The 17,797-nt window shown below is 39.8% G+C and overlaps 1 protein-coding gene across 2 annotated transcripts in view; it reads right to left on the reverse strand.

Moving 5' to 3' along the window:
• The window catches only part of atm (ATM serine/threonine kinase), a 34,643-nt gene that overhangs the window by 14,370 nt on the left and 2,476 nt on the right, over positions 1 to 17,797 (reverse strand). The window contains exons 7-42 of one of the 2 annotated variants that reach the window (XM_058079725.2): positions 17,204 to 17,442; positions 16,939 to 17,108; positions 16,691 to 16,869; positions 15,288 to 15,659; positions 15,023 to 15,214; positions 14,843 to 14,944; positions 14,532 to 14,766; positions 14,321 to 14,452; positions 13,296 to 13,421; positions 13,136 to 13,225; positions 12,496 to 12,676; positions 11,449 to 11,642; positions 11,284 to 11,363; positions 11,041 to 11,196; positions 10,732 to 10,807; positions 10,490 to 10,620; positions 10,290 to 10,407; positions 9,997 to 10,167; positions 8,936 to 9,111; positions 8,610 to 8,853; positions 8,392 to 8,504; positions 7,303 to 7,429; positions 7,002 to 7,225; positions 6,755 to 6,929; positions 5,677 to 5,835; positions 5,476 to 5,608; positions 5,310 to 5,405; positions 5,067 to 5,238; positions 4,842 to 4,983; positions 3,169 to 3,345; positions 2,644 to 2,821; positions 2,452 to 2,557; positions 2,215 to 2,373; positions 2,010 to 2,118; positions 1,835 to 1,923; positions 1,649 to 1,751 (exon numbers count right to left, since the gene is read on the reverse strand). In XM_058079725.2, coding sequence (XP_057935708.2) covers positions 1,649 to 1,751; positions 1,835 to 1,923; positions 2,010 to 2,118; positions 2,215 to 2,373; positions 2,452 to 2,557; positions 2,644 to 2,821; positions 3,169 to 3,345; positions 4,842 to 4,983; positions 5,067 to 5,238; positions 5,310 to 5,405; positions 5,476 to 5,608; positions 5,677 to 5,835; positions 6,755 to 6,929; positions 7,002 to 7,225; positions 7,303 to 7,429; positions 8,392 to 8,504; positions 8,610 to 8,853; positions 8,936 to 9,111; positions 9,997 to 10,167; positions 10,290 to 10,407; positions 10,490 to 10,620; positions 10,732 to 10,807; positions 11,041 to 11,196; positions 11,284 to 11,363; positions 11,449 to 11,642; positions 12,496 to 12,676; positions 13,136 to 13,225; positions 13,296 to 13,421; positions 14,321 to 14,452; positions 14,532 to 14,766; positions 14,843 to 14,944; positions 15,023 to 15,214; positions 15,288 to 15,659; positions 16,691 to 16,869; positions 16,939 to 17,108; positions 17,204 to 17,442 — 5,626 coding nt within the window. Of the gene's footprint in view, positions 1 to 1,648; positions 1,752 to 1,834; positions 1,924 to 2,009; positions 2,119 to 2,214; positions 2,374 to 2,451; positions 2,558 to 2,643; positions 2,822 to 3,168; positions 3,346 to 4,841; positions 4,984 to 5,066; positions 5,239 to 5,309; positions 5,406 to 5,475; positions 5,609 to 5,676; positions 5,836 to 6,754; positions 6,930 to 7,001; positions 7,226 to 7,302; positions 7,430 to 8,391; positions 8,505 to 8,609; positions 8,854 to 8,935; positions 9,112 to 9,996; positions 10,168 to 10,289; positions 10,408 to 10,489; positions 10,621 to 10,731; positions 10,808 to 11,040; positions 11,197 to 11,283; positions 11,364 to 11,403; positions 11,643 to 12,495; positions 12,677 to 13,135; positions 13,226 to 13,295; positions 13,422 to 14,320; positions 14,453 to 14,531; positions 14,767 to 14,842; positions 14,945 to 15,022; positions 15,215 to 15,287; positions 15,660 to 16,690; positions 16,870 to 16,938; positions 17,109 to 17,203; positions 17,443 to 17,797 lie in introns of those variants that run through there. The other variant, XM_078792924.1, reaches the window with a different exon arrangement.

Consider the following 17,797-nt stretch of genomic DNA (forward strand, 5'->3'; position numbering starts at 1 on the left):
AAACCCACGGTGAGGCAGAATTTAGCCACTATGGCCCCCACCTGTGGAACAGCCTGCCGGAGAGCCCCAGGACTGCAGAGACTGTTGATATTTTTAAAAAAAGATTGAAGACACACCTTTTTAATCAGGCTTTTAACTCATATTTTTAAACTTTTCTTATGTTTTTATCTTTTTAGTCCTATTTTATGCTCTTAGTCTTCAGCTTTTAACTCCAGTGTTACGTTTTTATCTTTTTAGTCCTATTTTATGCTCTTAGTTTTCAGCTTTTAACTCCAGTGTTATGTTTTTATCTTTTTAGTCCTATTTTATGCTCTTAGTCTTCAGCTTTTAACTCCAGTGTTATGTTTTTTTATCTTTTTAGTCCTATTTTATGCTCTTAGTCTTCAGCTTTTAACTCCAGTGTTATGTTTTTTTATCTTTTTAGTCCTATTTTATGCACTTAGTCTTCAGCTTTTAACTCCAGTGTTATGTTTTTTATCTTTTTAGTCCTATTTTACGCTCTTAGTCTTCAGCTTTTAACTCCAGTGTTATGTTTTTTATCTTTTTAGTCCTATTTTACGCTCTTAGTCTTCAGCTTTTAACTCCAGTGTTATGTTTTTTTATCTTTTTAGTCCTATTTTACGCTCTTAGTCTTCAGCTTTTAACTCCAGTGTTACGTTTTTATCTTTTTAGTCCTATTTTATGCTTTTAAGTCTTCAGCTTTTAACTCCAGTGTTATGTTTTTTCATCTTTTTAGTCCTATTTTATGCTCTTAGTCTTCAGCTTTTAACTCCAGTGTTATGTTTTTATTTTTTTAGTCCTATTTTATGCTTAGTCTTCAGCTTTTAACTCCAGTGTTATGTTTTTTTATCTTTTTAGTCCTATTTTACGCTCTTAGTCTTCAGCTTTTAACTCCAGTGTTATGTTTTTATCTTTTTAGTCCTATTTTACGCTCTTAGTCTTCAGCTTTTAACTCCAGTGTTATGTTTTTATCTTTTTAGTCCTATTTTACGCTCTTAGTCTTCAGCTTTTAACTCCAGTGTTATGTTTTCTTATCTTTTTAGTCCTATTTTATGCACTTAGTCTTCAGCTTTTAACTCCAGTGTTATGTTTTTTTATCTTTTTAGTCCTATTTTATGCTCTTAGTCTTCAGCTTTTAACTCCAGTGTTATGTTTTTATCTTTTTAGTCCTATTTTATGCACTTAGTCTTCAGCTTTTAACTCCAGTGTTATGTTTTTTTATCTTTTTAGTCCTATTTTATGCTCTTAGTCTTCAGCTTTTAACTCCAGTGTTATGTTTTTTTATCTTTTTAGTCCTATTTTACGCTCTTAGTCTTCAGCTTTTAACTCCAGTGTTATGTTTTTTTATCTTTTTAGTCCTATTTTACGCTCTTAGTCTTCAGCTTTTAACTCCAGTGTTATGTTTTTTTATCTTTTTAGTCCTATTTTACGCTCTTAGTCTTCAGCTTTTAACTCCAGTGTTATGTTAAAATCCTTTTAATTGTGGTAATTGTTTTAATTCTGTAAAGCACTTTGTGTTGCATGTCTTTGCAGGAAAAGTGCTACACAAATAAAGTTGATTTGATTTGAATGTAGGCAAAAATATTAGGCTAAGCTCCAGCTCAACTGTGACCTTAATAAAAACAAAGAAAATGTGTATTTAACCTGCCTGCACAATTCCCACTTGTCGCGTGATGTCAGGCAGCGTAGAGTGAAGATCGTATGAGGTCAGAGCCTTCCCCCACATAGATTCATGCTCATAGGTTCGAATCCTGCAAAAAAAAATTGCGATTCATATAATTTAGTCATTGTAATGATAACAGAGATGGCATGCTCTGATGATAAGATGGATGACCTTGTCAACGGACTTGTCATGGTTTCTCCACCGCACCCATAAAGACTGTCGGGCTCTCCGATGCTCCTGTAGACGTCAATCAGCAACTCCTACGATCATGTAGAATTGGTTCAAACAATGTAAAACTGTTCCTAACTATTAAAATCTAACTATTCCTTATAAGCACATGACAGACCTGCAGGCTGATATTAGTGTCCTCCATGCTTTTCTCGGTCAGGCTACAAATAGTCATTTGTTGACTGTTTTCTTCAAAGTTAAGCTTACGGGTTGCTCTGCATTTGGTTCTGATTAGAGTGAGATACTTTTATGAGGTGACAGAACACATAATGCAGTTATGGGGCGACTACTTCTGAAAAAAAAACAATGCATTTGATGCCTACCTGCGGCTTTCCTCTAAATTCAGTTTAATCTCATCTACATAGATCTCCGTGTAGAGCAGAGCGGTGAAGTGAGCTGAGCATGACTGAGCAGCTTTGGCTACCTCCAGGTAGTTCAGGACAAGCCAGAAGTTGGAATCACATACTGTGGCACACGACTTGCTACAATATACATACAAAGTTAAATGTTAGCAAAAAATAAATCCCACAAAAACAGAAAGTTTTGAGAAATATCCAAACCTATCAGAGCCCAGAGGTCTCTGCTGGTGTCTCAGGTAGTCAATAACTGTCAGCATAGTACGCAGAGATGCCTTGTCAAATAGTCCTTGGCTGGCGGAGTCAGTCTCTGTGAGGAATAATTCATATTGAGGATAAAAACATATATTATTCATAATGTCTCGCTATCGACTGTTAAAGATCAGAGTCGCTTACCAGAGTCAGGGTTGAGCGGTGTGGTACAGCGGCTTGAGGTCTGAGCACTTCTGGAACAAAAACCGAAAAAGTCACGGATATGGGAAGAGAGGAGTTCTCTCCAGGAACCCTCGGAATCATCCAGAAGGATGGAGTGGATGATGAGAGGCAGCAGCGTCTGGCAACAGTCCACGCTCACCTGCCATTAGACAAAAATGATTCCATGAGCATTGAACGTTACACAACAGTCATTCATTCATTTTCTACCGCTTTTCCTCACTAGACAAACAACCATTCACACTCACATTCATACCTATGGACAATTTGGAGTCGCCAATTAACCTAGCATGTTTTTGGAATGTGGGAGGAAACCGGAGTACCCGGAGAAAACCCACGCGAGAACATGCAAACTCCACACAGAGATGGCCGAGGGTGGAATTGAACCATGGTCTCCTAGCTGTGAGGTCTGCGCGCTAACCACTCGACCGCCGTGCCGCCCTACACAACGGTCAAAAGTGTCAAAGAATTTTTTTTTTTTTTGCTTACCAGACACAGAGGTCGTGCCAGTCGAAGAGCCTCGTGCTTGACTCCTCCACTGTCCAGCAGGGCGGTGCAAAGATTCTTCAGCCAGACTTTGTGGCTGCCCATTCGTGGGATCCAAAAATCCTGGTTGTCCAGTTTCTCCCTGGCTTCCAAACTCTCCTCGGCGCTCACAGCTGCTGCCTAATAAGGGGAACAGTTTGGGCTAACTGGATAACAACAGAATACCTCATTGCACCTAAGGGTGGAATGTAGTACTCTGTGTAGTTGTCACATCTGTAAAACTGTAGTTTCAGCAACCACTTTTATTACAGGACATTCATTCATTTTCTACCGCTTTTTCCTCACGAGGGTCGCGGGGGGTGCCTATCCCACCCTGAACTGGTGGCCAGCCAATCACAGTGCACATATAGACAAACAACCATTCACACTCACATTCATACCTATGGACAATTTGGAGTCGCCAATTAACCTAGCATGTTTTTGGAATGTGGGAGTAAACCGGAGTAAACCCACGCATGCACGAGGAGAACATGCAAACTCCACACAGAGATGGCCGAGGGTGGAATTGAATCCTGGTCTCCTAGTTGTGAGGTCTGCGTGCTAACCACTCGACCGCCGTGCAGCCCTGCTCTAATAATGTTAAAAAACATTCATTCATTTTCTACCGCTTATCCTCATGAGGGTGACAGGGGGAGCTGGAGCCTATCCCAGCTGTCTTTGGGTGAGAGGTGGGGTACAACCTGGACTGGTCGCCAGCCAATCACAGGGCACATATAGACAAACAACCATTCACACTCACATTCATACCTATGGACAATTTGGAGTCGCCAATTAACCTAGCATGTTTTTGGAATGTGGGAGGAAACCGGAGTACCCGGAGAAAACCCACACATGCACGGGGAGAACATGCAAACTCCACACAGAGATGGCCGAGGGTGGAATTGAACCCTGGTCTCTTTGCTGTCTGCGTGCTAACCACTCGACCGCCGTGCAGCTCCTGTAATTATTTTTGAAATATATAAAACCAAGTCTGTGATTAATTCTATTTGATAAAATATTAAAACGCCTTTAATTTGATTATCTGCTGTGAGGTCTGCGTGCTAACCACTCATCCACCGTGCAGCCCCTATTTCAGGACATTCATTCATTCATTTTCTACCGCTTTTTCCTCACGAGGGTCGCGGGAGGGTTGCTGGAGCCTATCCCAGCTGTCTTGGGGCGAGAGAGGTGGGGTACACCCTGGACTGGTGGCCAGCCAATCACAGGGCACATATAGACAAACAACCATTCACACTCACATTCATACCTATGGACAATTTGGAGTCGCCAATTAACCTAGCATGTTTTTGGAATGTGGGAGGAAACCAACACATGCACGGGGAGAACATGCAAACTCCACACTGAGATGGCCAACAGTGGAATTGAACCCTAGTCTCCTAGCTGTGAGGTCTGCGTGCTAACCACTCGTCCACCGTGCAGCCCCTATTACAGGACATCTTCATGTAAGCTAGGTGGTGGTGGCGTCATGGTCTGGAACTGTATGCTCCCAGCATGGGGAGCTGTGACTCATTAAGAAATGAGAGAAAATGTAACCTTGGCGGTCCTGATGGCTTCCAACGTTACTAGCATAACAAGGAGAGCCATTCCATACATGCTTTCCATTGTCAAAAACCTACCTTCTTGTTGGCTTTCCGGAAGGGGTTAAGGTAGGCCAGCATGGGGTCTCTACTGTGTTTATACTGCTCCCAAAAGTGGAGTCCAGACTGAGTCGCAAGGATGTTCTTCACTGACTGAGTTGCTGCTTGCCTCACGTCAATACTGTCCCCGAATCACAAAGCAAAAATAAGTGTTAGTAAACGCCATTCTTGAGTAGAGATGTTAAAACTGAAGATTGACCTCACCTTTGGTGAGTGAGGCTGTCATTAATGCAGTTGAGGATGATGTAAACACATTGTGAGTCAGTGGACGGGAAGACAGACGCAGCTTTTTCATAAAGAGGGTCTCTGCCGTGCAGCAAAGCGATGGTAGAGAAATCGACAGGACCCAATTCTCCTAAACAACTCCCTGCTGCCTCTGGAGGAAGAGTTACATTTCAAATACTAAATATATATATCTAGACATAAACACAAACCATAAAAGCCTACCTAAAATGTCAGTTCCAGCAGGGTGGTTAGCCGCCAGCTTACAGAGCTGAAGTAGGTTGAGGACCAGCTTGACCAGCATGCTTTCGGTGGGCTCAGCTAAGGTGTATAGGTAACAATTACAAACATAAATATAAATATAAAACATGAACAGCACCAGGTATCTTACCATGACAATTTTTGACCAACTCTCTGATCTGTTCCTTGTTGTCATGAAGTTTTTGAGCAAGTTGCCTCAGTCCCTCCAGTCTGGTCAGCGGTAGGGACTCGGAGGACGTCACAGACAGGAAGTGTGATATCTCCTGTAAAATAGAGGCTTTTAACCATTCAGATCAGACTGAATAAACTCATAGTTTGTATGACACGTTACCTGTCTCAAAGTGAAGGTCCCTGTTTTGTATTTGAGAGCGTTCTGGACAGAGCGCAGCTCTTGGAATTCAGGGAGGTCAGGAAAAGGCTCCAACTTACTGATGGGGGCTTTCAGTTTCTCCTGATTGTCTATTACAAGAAACCGCAACAGGCTGAGCACCTTGAGGGCCAAACAGAAGGGAAAACAATGGTCATTGTATAACAATAAAACTATTAACTCCTTATTTCTAAAATCACAAATACTTAAACTTGCTGATATAGTTCATCTTCAAACAGCAAAAATAATACATAAGGCTAAAAATAACCAATTGCCTAAAAATGTCATCCAATACTTCTCTACAAGAGAGGAGAAATATGATCTCAGGGAAGAACTACATTTGAAACACTTATATGCTAGGACTACGTTAAAAAGCCATAGCATTTCAGTATGTGGAATCAAACTATGGAATGGATTGAGTAAGGAACTCAAACAATGCACAACGATGAGCCAATTCAAGAAACAATACAAGCAGTTGATGTTTGCTAAATACAAGGATGAAGAGTCTTGAACCAGTCATGATGTGCTATATATATCACTATATTGACACTTACTATGGTACCCATTATGTCATTGGATGGTCATATCACCTCGTATTTCAGTATGTGACAAAAAATAAAAAGATACAAAAATAAATTAAAAAATCAAATTAATTAATATAAATTTATAAATGTATAATTAAATATAATTAAATATAATAAAATTTAATAATTGAATAATTTAATTTTAAATAAATAATACAAAATTTTAAATTATATTAGGAAAGCAGGAAGTGAACAAATGTAACAGTTACTGATTGTAAAAGTACCAGATGGAGGGGTAGGATTTAATAAGCTTTGCTTCTTCCTACTCCTTTTGGACATGTGGAACTGTGAACTGATTATGTGATGCACTCAATTGTTTCCCACTTTGTTCATTTAATGTTCCATTTTCTGTCATTTCAGAAAGAAATAGAGTAGTAGTTTTTCAGTAGAAAACCACAGACAAACAATTGGGGTGTTTTGTAAGCATTTACATGAATGTGGAAGGGCCCTTAATATACCTGTTGAGAGATGGCTGGCTGGTTGGTGACCTGTGCTGTGAGAGTCCCAACAATGACCTGTAGGTGACAGTCTAGAGCATCACCACAGAACTGCAGTGCAGCCTGACACACAGAGGTCAAGAGGTCGCAGCACAGGGACAGGCTCCGGTTGGAAACCTCATCAAATTGAACTAGTCTGTAAACGGACAAAATTATAAGACCATTTTTCTTTGACTGGATTTCAGTAAGATAATATTATGCTATAAACCTGTGTGTGTCCGTGTGCACCAACTGGCTGTTGATGTGATGGATGAGTGTGTAGATGATGTCCCTCAGGACAAAAGCCCAGGCTCCACCGAGACCGTCTTTCACCTCCCTGAGCAGCAGGTTGACAAAAAGGTGATACATCAGCAGAATACGATGGCGTTCATAACCGTTGGTGGTCTCGGCTGCCTTTTCACACACCGCCAGCAGAATCCTCTGAATGGATATCTGAGGAGGATAAAAAACAAGGAATGACAACAAAAACTTAACAGGACCAACTGTAGGACAATTAGACAACATCTTACTGGAGATTTGGACAGAATTGCCACCAGTGACTTGTGGTTTGCACTGTGGCATTTACTGAGGTACTCCAGTGTGGCTTTGATGACGTCAGAGCTGAAGTATGGCGGGTTGGGGACAGGGTCCAATTCCCTATGGAATTGTTTAAATGTAAAAAGTGTCAAAAGAATTTACAAAACTACCGTATTTTCCGGACTTTAAGTCACACTTTTTTCATAGGTTGGCTGTTCCTGCGACTTATACTCCAGAGCGACTTATAAATGAAAAAACTGTTTATGTTACATAAACACTGGACATCTTTTCTGTTCATGTTTATTTTTTGTGTAGCTGAATAACCATTGTGTTAGCATATCTTACACCTATTCAGCCTGTTCTCTATTCTTTTATTAATGTTAGAACTTGCCTTCCAAGATGACGTAATGTCTGATTTGGTTAAGTAGTTTATAAAATAAATTACCCGCAAAAAATGCAACTTATACTCCAGTACTTATACTCTCTTATACTCAGGGAATAACTAAATTTGAAACACTTATATGCTAGGACTACGTTAAAAAGCCATAGCATTTCAGTATGTGGAATCAAACTATGGAATGGATTGAGTAAGGAACTCAAACAATGCACAACGATGAGCCAATTCAAGAAACAATACAAGCAGTTGATGTTTGCTAAATATTATATATACTTTGGTACGAGGTACATTATTAAAAAAAATACAAAAATAAAAAATGTTTTGTAAACATAAACTGTATTTGGAAAGCAGGAAGTGAACAAATGTAACAGTTACTGATTGTAAAAGAACCAGATGGAGGGGTAGGATTTAATAAGCTTTGCTTCTTCCTACTCCTTTTGGACATGTGGAACTGTGAACTGATTATGTGATGCATTCAATTGTAATCTGATGCATGTTCAAATGAAATCAAACCATTACCAGTGCGACTTATGTATGTTTTTTCTACCTAATTATGCATTTTTGGCCTTGTGCGACTTATACACCGGAGCGACTTATAGTCCAGAAAATACGGTAATTAACTTGATGACGGGTGATGTGATGTCATTATTGCCATATCGTACTTAGTATATTATATCAACTTTACCCTGTAAAGCGTTTCAAGTCTCCTCTGTCTTCAGCTCCACTTCCCTCATAAAGAGTCATTAAGAGTTCAACAACTATGTCTGGCAGGTTACTGTGGATCAGGGTATCAATTCTCTGTGACAAATACGAGGGGAAAACCAAATTTGAATCATCATGTGTTTTCCTGATAGACGTGGACACTGAACGCATGTGGTTAAAGACATGCTAGAAGTGCTTCACCTGCTTGCCCAAACAGTTAGCGTCCTTGAGCAGGTCGTACACTCTGTGGGCCTTCTCCTTCTGCTGTGCCACCTGTGTCTCCTGACCACACAAAGCAAAGTACGGCAGGATGTTGACCATGATCTTGGGGAAGCAGTCAGCCAGAAGCTCTCTCCAGTCCCGGTCAAGATACTGACCAATGGACTTCACCTGCTCAAAGTCATCGAGGAAAACCAGGTGTGGAATGAGCACCTGGTAGGAGGAGCTACAAATTGGCACAAAAAATATTTTAACAACCAATAATTTAAAGATTGTGAACAAGACAGAATAAAGGTTTATTCACTTACTGATAAAAATCTTTGAGAGAGCCATGGTCAAGGAGGGTGAAGGGGAAATACTCTAGAGTGTAGCGGTCATCAGACTGTCTCTGGGAGAGCCACTCGGCCACCAAGTAGTACAAGTGAGAGCTGATAAAAGTTTTCACCTTGTTGTAGCCCAATACTGCAGATACACTACACAGCATCTGGAACAAAAACATATTTTTTACATTAACTGATAGAATGAACACTCACCGGACAGAACATGATGTTTATTATTGTTGTTTTAAATGCAGTGTTGTATTAAAATAAGTTGTCCATCATGTAGATTATTAGTGTACATAATAAATTGTTGTGAATATCAAAAACAATATTATTTAATTCATACTTAATATGCATCATGATAGTGTTGGTGTTCGAACTAAATCAGTCATTCATTCCTTTTCTTCCACTTTTCTTCACGAGGGTTGCGATGGGTGCTGGAGCCTATCCCAGCTGTCTTCAGACGAGAGAGGCGGGGTACACCCTGGACTGGTGGCCAGCCAATCACAGGGCACATATAGACAAACAACCATTCACACTCATAATCATACCTATGGACAATTTGGAGTCGCTAATTAACTTAGCATGATTTTGAAATGTGGGAGGAAACCGGAGTACCCGGAGAAAACCCACGCATGCACGGGGAGAACATGCAAACTCTGCATGCTAACCACTCGACTGCCGTGCAGCCCTGAACTAAATCATGTTAACTTAAAATAATTCATATTTAAATTGAATAATAATTCAATAATTATAATTAAAATAATTTTATAAATATATATATAATTATACATATATAAAATGTATATATACATTTTATATATAAATTTAAATAATTATAAAAAATATTAAAAAAAATATAAAAAATTGAAAAAAACATCAAATATGAATTATTTAATTATAATTATAATAAAATATAATAAATAATATTTGTACAGCTCTTTTAATTCGTTGTTCTTTTCATTCTTTTCATCATTTTCATTATCTGTCCATGTGGTGCAAGACCATACAATAGTGTGTGTGTTTATTAGCAGCTTTGTGATTTTTACCTTTTTTATGAGGTGCTCCTCGATATTGTTTTCCTTGTAAGACTGCAAAAGGGCAAACAGGGTCTGCTTCTCACAGACCGGACTGCAACACAGCATGACAGACAGGCTCTTCAGCAGGGTAGCCTTACGGTTGAACATCTCGTCTTGCCCCTCATCGGTGGACTTGCTTTTCTGTATTTTATACATAAGCACAAATAACCCCACTTTGTCATTGTTACTAACAAAAGGCAGGTAATTTGGTTATTTAGGGTAAGAAAATAAAGGGATTTAGTGACAACAATAAATGCCCCTACAGCAGGTCTCATGCCCTCCTGAGCCTTCAAGTAAACATTCTCAAAGGCTGCTTGCTGGTGTTTCAGTGACAACATCTTTCTCTTGTCTGAATGCTCGGGCCTCCTGTCCAAGAACAACCTGGATAGAAAGCAGCAGAATCAAAGTGATGTCGACAATATAGTCATTAGTGTATGTTAGCGCTTAGCTACGTTTAACCCACCTCTCTAATGACATGGCAACAAGCATGCGGACTTGATGGTGGGTATCTGCAAGGAGAGATGGAAGTATAGTGGACACTGGGCAGTCCTCCTGTCTGATATTCAATATAGCCCACTTGCAGTACGGGTCAGCCTGGCAAGGATGTTAAGAGAAAATCTTAAACACATTAAGGAACCTTATTGATGACATTAATTTTAATTTTTTTCTGCAGTTAAATAGTTGTTATGCATTCTATTGGCTTACCTCTAACAATGCCACTAGACATCGCACTAAAGTGGCTCGTACAGTTGAAGTGCATTTTCCTGTTTGGCTCAGATAACTACAACACAGCACAGGACATGATTGTATTATTGGTATTAACAGTCGTGGCTGTAGACAACATCCTAATGTAGTTCTTATGAACTCCACAAGATGTCAGTAGCTGCATTTGAAGTATCATGTAGCTGCTGTTGGTGTCAGATACAGTTTTGGTAAATAAATCAATGTGCCTACTATAACTAGAGCATTTACAGGAGCAAAATTTACCAAAATAAATAAACAAATGCTACAGACCAGAAACCTGACACCACTTGTAGTAGCGAGCCTTGCACGTGTTTCATTTCCATTTGCATGTGGTGTGTTCTCCCCAGGCTTCTGATAGAAGGTAATAAAGCCAGAAGAAGAGAAACACAGATCTCTTGGTCCTGGCGATACAAAGAACATAGGTCCCTGTAAAGACAGCACAACACATTAAGTGACAAAAATTATAAATTGTACTTAATATTATATATACATTCTGAATAAAGAGTTTCCTACGCCAGCGGACGAAGCAAAGAGTCAAACTCCTCTGGAGTGAGGGAGTCCTCAGCGGAAAGCCTCTTCAACAGGACAAGATACTACAACGAGATCCAGACCTCATTTTGTTGATCCGCTTCTGGGGCACAAACATTTTTAGAATGTCCACAAGCTGATGCTACCCACCATGTTAATATGCAGCGCTTTGCTCGGATCGATTTGTTCCAACAGCAGCAAGAGCCTGTGACGGACCTCTTGGGGTTTAAAAAGCTGGCCATGGATGGGCTGTATGGAGCTGCACTCACACAAGAATTCCAAGATTCCGAGGAGAGCAAGATCTTGTGGGGACAAATGCTTGTCAGCTAACAGGCTTTTGGCACCTACAGAAAGACACAGGTACGGTTTGCGGCGGTTTTAAATGCATCTAATGATCACAATTTACTGTATCGGTGTGAAGTACAGTGTCAGGTTCAAACTCCTGTGACACTTGTAAAAACACTTAAATACAGAAATACAGACAACAATATTCACAGTTACTCGCAGCGAGGAAAGTGAAACCACATACCCAGTGACATGCCGCTCCACTTTGAATATGCAGTTTTCGGGGGTCCCTACTACATGGTTGCAGTTGCACGAGCTGTATTTGTTTGTCTATGAGTGTGTGTACATGTGAGAGTAATTACTTTTATTGTTTTATGTGTTCTTATCTTGGCACATTCTTGCAGAATTAACATGAACATCTGCCGGGTTGCTGTTGGCGCATCCAGGCACCTCCAGGACCTGGGGGTCGCTGGGGGTCTCTGATCAGGGTCACGGGAATATTTCCACTTCAGCACATTCAAACACTTTCTATTGTCTAAGCAAATGGATATAAGGGTGATAACTAACGCTATATTTTAGCAAAGACCTGTTATATCCCATGTCTATATGTGCCCTGTGATTGGCTGGCCACCAGTCCAGGGTGTACCCCGCCTCACGCCCGAAGACAGCTGGGATAGGCTCCAGCACCCCCACGACCCTCGTGAGAAAAAGCGGTAGAAAATGAATGAATGAATGTTATAGCCCAATTCCTCTGGACAGCATTAATATGCTCAATATGCCATTTAAACAGGAGCTCAGAACATTCAGAGTGTACTTTCAACACACGGCTGACATTAACAGCTGCTAATCTGTTTTTTTTTTTTTAACTTTTATTGTACCAAGTTGTGGGTTTTCATTAGGGTCTGTTCTTACCTGGTGCACACGAGACTTCGTTGTTGTCTCCACCCCTGGGTCTCTGAGTCCCACTGTGGGACTCTTCGTCACTTTCAAAAAGAGGCATGTCATCCCCTTGCTGTGTTCTGGTCATTTCCCACTCATTGTCTGTAGATTCGTCTTCATCCACAACAGAAGCTTTCCGAGAAGCACTGCTTAGCTGAAGAAACAAGGACACTTCTGACTTAGTTTGCAATCTCACACTATAAATTTTATTTACCATATTGACCTGCATACTTATTGACAGTTACTATGGTACCCATTATGTCATTGTATGGTCATATCCCCTCATGGCAAAAGCCATAGCATTTCAGTATGTGAAATCAAAAAAAGGTGGCAAAAAAATAAAAATAAAAAAACAACAAAAAAAAACAATAATAATAAAATTAAAAAAGTAAAAAATTAAAATAAAAAACTTAAATTATATTAGAAAGGCAGGAAGTTAAAAAATTTAACAGTTACTGATTGTATGTATCTCATGTGTCAGGTAGGTTAGCAAACAACAGAGGAAGTATGATGCTATTTAAAGACAGTGGTGACCAATGAAAGAACAGGACTTGAAAAAGAGGGGTGGTTTTATGTTCAGAGTCGTCTTATATTTGAGTAGCTTGTCATTTACCAGCAGTTTGTAGATCTCCGCCAGTTCGCTGACAAGACTGGCCGGTAAAGTCATAATGAATAAGCGAGAGGAGATGGTGCAAACATTATCCTGTTGGAAAACAAGTAGAAAACCAGTAATTAAAAAAGTAATTAATCAGAAATTACAAAAAAATAAACACCTTGTTTTTTCTTGTGGTGGACAGTGTGCACAGCCTCATGATGGATCTCAGTGTCGTCATGGTTGATTCTTCACTCATCTTTACTTTCACACTAGAAAGATATCCACTCAACTCCTGGGCCAGCGTCTTTAAAAACAAGACATGGTAATGGTTTTATTTCATTTGAACATGCATCAGATTACAATTGAATGCATCACATAATTAGTTCACAGTTCAACATGTCCAAAAGGAGTAGGAAGAAGCAAAGCTTATTAAATTCTACCCCTTCATCTGGTACTTTTATAATCAGTAACTGTTGCATTTGTTCACTTCCTGCTTTCCTAATATAGTTTAAGTTTTTTTTTTTATCACGTACAAAAGTACAAGGTGATATGACCATCCAATGACATAATGGGTACCATAGTAAGTGTCAATATAGTGATATATATAGCACATCATGACTGGTTCAAGACTACTTTTACAATCAGTAACTGTTACATTTGTTCACTTCCTGCTTTCCAAATATAGTTTAAGTTTTTTTTTTGTCACATACCGAAGTACGAGGTGATATGACCATCCAATGACATAATGGGTACCATAGTAAGTGTCAATATAGTGATATATATAGCACATCATGACTGGTTCAAGACTCTTCATCCTTGTATTTAGCAAACATCAACTGCTTGTATTGTTTCTTGAATTGGCTCATCGTTGTGCATTGTTTGAGTTCCTTACTCATGTAGAGAAGTATTGGATGACATTTTTAGGTAATTGGTTATTTTTAGCCTTATGCATTATTTTAGCTGTTTGAAGATTAACTATATCAGCAAGTTTAAGTATTTGTGATTTTAGAAATAAAGAGTTAGTATGTTCTCTGTAGGCGGCATTATGAATTATCCTTACTGACCTTTTTTGCAGTACATTTAGTGAGTAAAGATTGCTTTTATAGTTATTACCCCATATTTCCATAGTTAAATAGACATAGTTAAATAACTAAAGGCACAAAACAAGTGGAAATTATATTTTGTTATGTTTTATGTGTTTACCTTTGCTTTAGTAAACAGCTGTGACCGTCCTGCCTCCTCCTCAGTAATATAACCTGATGAGACGTAACATGCTAGAACACCAGTCAGAAGACTGACACAGCGCACCAGACACTCCGGAGGGGTGGATGGACCCTGTGGAAGGACAATCAGTGTGAATACTCCCATGAAGTCTGCATAACCATAATGTATGAGCTGGAGCTTTGAAACTCACATTAGGAATGTAGCAGTTGAGCATGTTGTCAGCCACACAAAGAAGAAACTGCTCCAACTTCTTCTGGAGGCAGGAGATGGTAGTGAAATGTCCATCTGTCGATGTCCTTTCCGTCAGATTGTAAGGTCCTCTCATTTGTGGAAACCGAGTGTTAAAGCTGAACTGCAAGTACAACTGTTCAATTTCCTCCAAGACATCTGTGCCACTGAGCAATGACGACTCTTGAAAAACGGAACTAAAAAAAAAAGTTGAAAGTGGAATTCTATTAACTTTATGCACTTGTTATGCAAGACTAGAATTTGTCAACTCACCTCTTTACACCTTCAGAACCTAGGAGAAAGTTCAGGCCAGCCCGTGTGTCTTTCAAAGTCAACGAGACCAGGATGTTTGCAATTATATTGTAAGGAAAATCACTGCAGAAGCAAGAAAATGAAATCAAACACACTGCATATGAAGACAGAACCATCGCAAGAGAGGGAAACTTAAGCAACCTGCAAATAATGGGATGAGGTCTGGAGTTATCCTCCAACTCGTCACTCTGATCGGTCATCAACAACCAGCCAATGAGGGTTTCCTTCAGGTTTGAAGAGCCCGATCCTTCAGTAATGCCTATATGGTCCCAAGTTGGACTTTTGGGGACTGGCCATTTCAGCAGGACTTGGGCCAGACAAATCACAGAGCTCCTACAAAATAAAAAAAAAAACATACAGGGACAGGCGGAATAGAGCATGGATACATGGATGCATGGAGACTCACTGGGATGGTTTGCATCCTGCTCCAGAGAAGAGCTTCCAGAACTCTCTATCCATACTGACCAGTCCACCTTGGACAATGGAGTTCAGCAGTTCCAGACTGAAAGATTCTAACTGAGGTGAGCTGACACCACGCAGTGCCAGAGGCCACACCCGACTCCATAGTCTGTCCAGTTCTAGTTTGTGAATTTGGATCTTTTCTGGCAAATGGGCCTGACATCGAGCCACCTCTCGTAAACAACGTAGTACATACGGTCCCCTTTCTCCTCTTCGTTGCTCCGCTAGAAGCTGGTACAACACTGACAGCAGTGGGACCATCTCTCGGCTGGGCACCACGGATGGGTATTTTGAGATGAGCGTTGCGGTTATCTGCAGCCTGAAAAGTAAAAAAAAATAGAAGCTTTGTTTCTTTTGGTAATGGTAATGGTTTAATTTAATTTGAACATGCATCAGATTACAATTGAGTGCATCACATAATCAGTTCACAGCTCCACATGTCCAAAAGGAGTAGGAAGAAGCAAAGCTTATTAAATCCTACCCCTCCATCTGGTACTTTTACAATCAGTAACTGTTACATTTGTTCACTTCCTGCTTTCCATAATAGTTTTTTTTTTTAATTTTTAATTTTTTTATTTTTTGTATTTTACCAAAGTCCCTGTTACCCGTCGTCACCATGGTAGACATGGACGCTGCCATCGAAAGTTGACAGGGCAGACATTCGAATAAGACGTCACCGCTGCGGGGGGGCCGGCGATCGGCACCAGGTTATCTCGAGTCACCAAAGCGGCCGGGGGGCCCTCCACTCCCGAGATCCAAACTACGAGCTTTTTAACTGCAGCAACTTTAAGATACGCTATTGGAGCTGGAATTACCGCGCCTGTTGGCACCAGACTTGCCCTCCAATGGATCCTTGTTAAAGGATTTAAAGTGTACTCATTCCAAAGAGTCCTGTATTGTCATTTTTCGTTATTTTTTCTATAATAAAACATATACAGCAATTGTATCTGGGCCACCTGGTGGGAGACTTTGTGTTAAGAGAAAATAGGTATTTATATAAAATCATGTTGGTAGCAGGTAAAAAAAAAGGCATTACCAAAAAATGGCTTAATCCAAGACCCCCAGTACTGGAGGACAGGCTTTGTGTGATGAATACAATATATGACATGGAACTATTGACACATAGATTGAGGAATGAAGAAGAGTGGAGAAAAATGTGGAGAAAAATGGGTGAAATGGACACTGTTCACGGACAAAAATCAAGGAAATGACTCGAATTGCACCATTTTTAACCAAATTGTGTGCTGTGTATGTCCAGTGCCCCCTTTTTGTTTTGAGTGTGTTTGTATTGCTGTTGACGTTTTGTTTAAAAAAAATAAAAATAAATAAAAATAAAGTATTAAAACATACCATGGGATGATATCAAAGTCGCTACGTTGATGCTGCAGGTGGTCCAACAGGACCTCCCAGCTGAGTTCAATCCGTCGTCGCTTACTCGGTGTTCCACAACCGGAACTTCCCGTCTGGGTAGAGCTGAAGGAGGCCTGTGTTATCTCTGATAGCTGTGAGTCACTGTCTGTACTAAAAAGCTGTAGCAAATGCAAGAAATAATTATGCAAAATATTTCATTTGAACTGTAGTTGACATAATCTTTTTACCTGGTGACAAATATCAGCTGTGAGCTTGATGACACTTTCTTTAACGCCAACGTGCCTCGTACCAGTGACGTACTTCCCTCTGCTGCCAATATGACTGATTTCTCCAACTAATGCTTCGTGAAGGCTGTATAGCAAACTACGCCACCTGGTCCAGTCTTCAGCATGAGCACCTGAGAAAAGAAGACATTATATAGTCTATAATGTAGCATGAAAGAGCATGAAATTGCAATACCACAAATTGTCGTAAAGAAGTTAATCTAATAACCTGTTTCCTGGGTCTTTGCTCCTTCAGGATGGTGGATACAAACCTGCAGGGTAAAGAATTCGACAATCTCCTCTTTTAGAGCAGTACTGGGCCTCATGTTAGCCCAGACTTGGAGTATTGAAGGCAGAAGTTCCTCCCCCAGTTGACACACCCTTCTTCTGTAGTTCATTGCCACAGCTCTCAAGAAGATGTTGAGTGCTGAGACGAGGTGCTCCAAAACCATCAAGTGTTTCTCTTGCCTGATGATAATAGGAAAGAATATTTATATACCATAACCTATATCTTCTTATAGTTGCTCGGAAATTGACTGACATTTATCGTTCGTTGAATGATAGAGAGCATAATGCAACATCGCAATTTAAATTATTATGAAATATATTGTCCGGAATATGACATGAGCCCCTTTTTCAGGACACGTTTTTGGTAAAATGTAAAAAAAAATATTATATTATAATAAATTACATAATACAAATCAAACTTTCTTCTCATATATACTTCTCATAATATAATGAATTTATATTTTGACTTTATTCTGCTAATATGGCAACATTTACCCCCAAATTTTCAAAAAATGTAAACTTTTTTTATTTCTCA

This window comes from Doryrhamphus excisus, linkage group LG8 (assembly GCF_037039965.1).
Source record: "Doryrhamphus excisus strain RoL-2023G ecotype Guam linkage group LG8, RoL_Dexc_Guam_v1.1, whole genome shotgun sequence".
NCBI classification, from domain to species: domain Eukaryota; kingdom Metazoa; phylum Chordata; class Actinopteri; order Syngnathiformes; family Syngnathidae; genus Doryrhamphus; species Doryrhamphus excisus.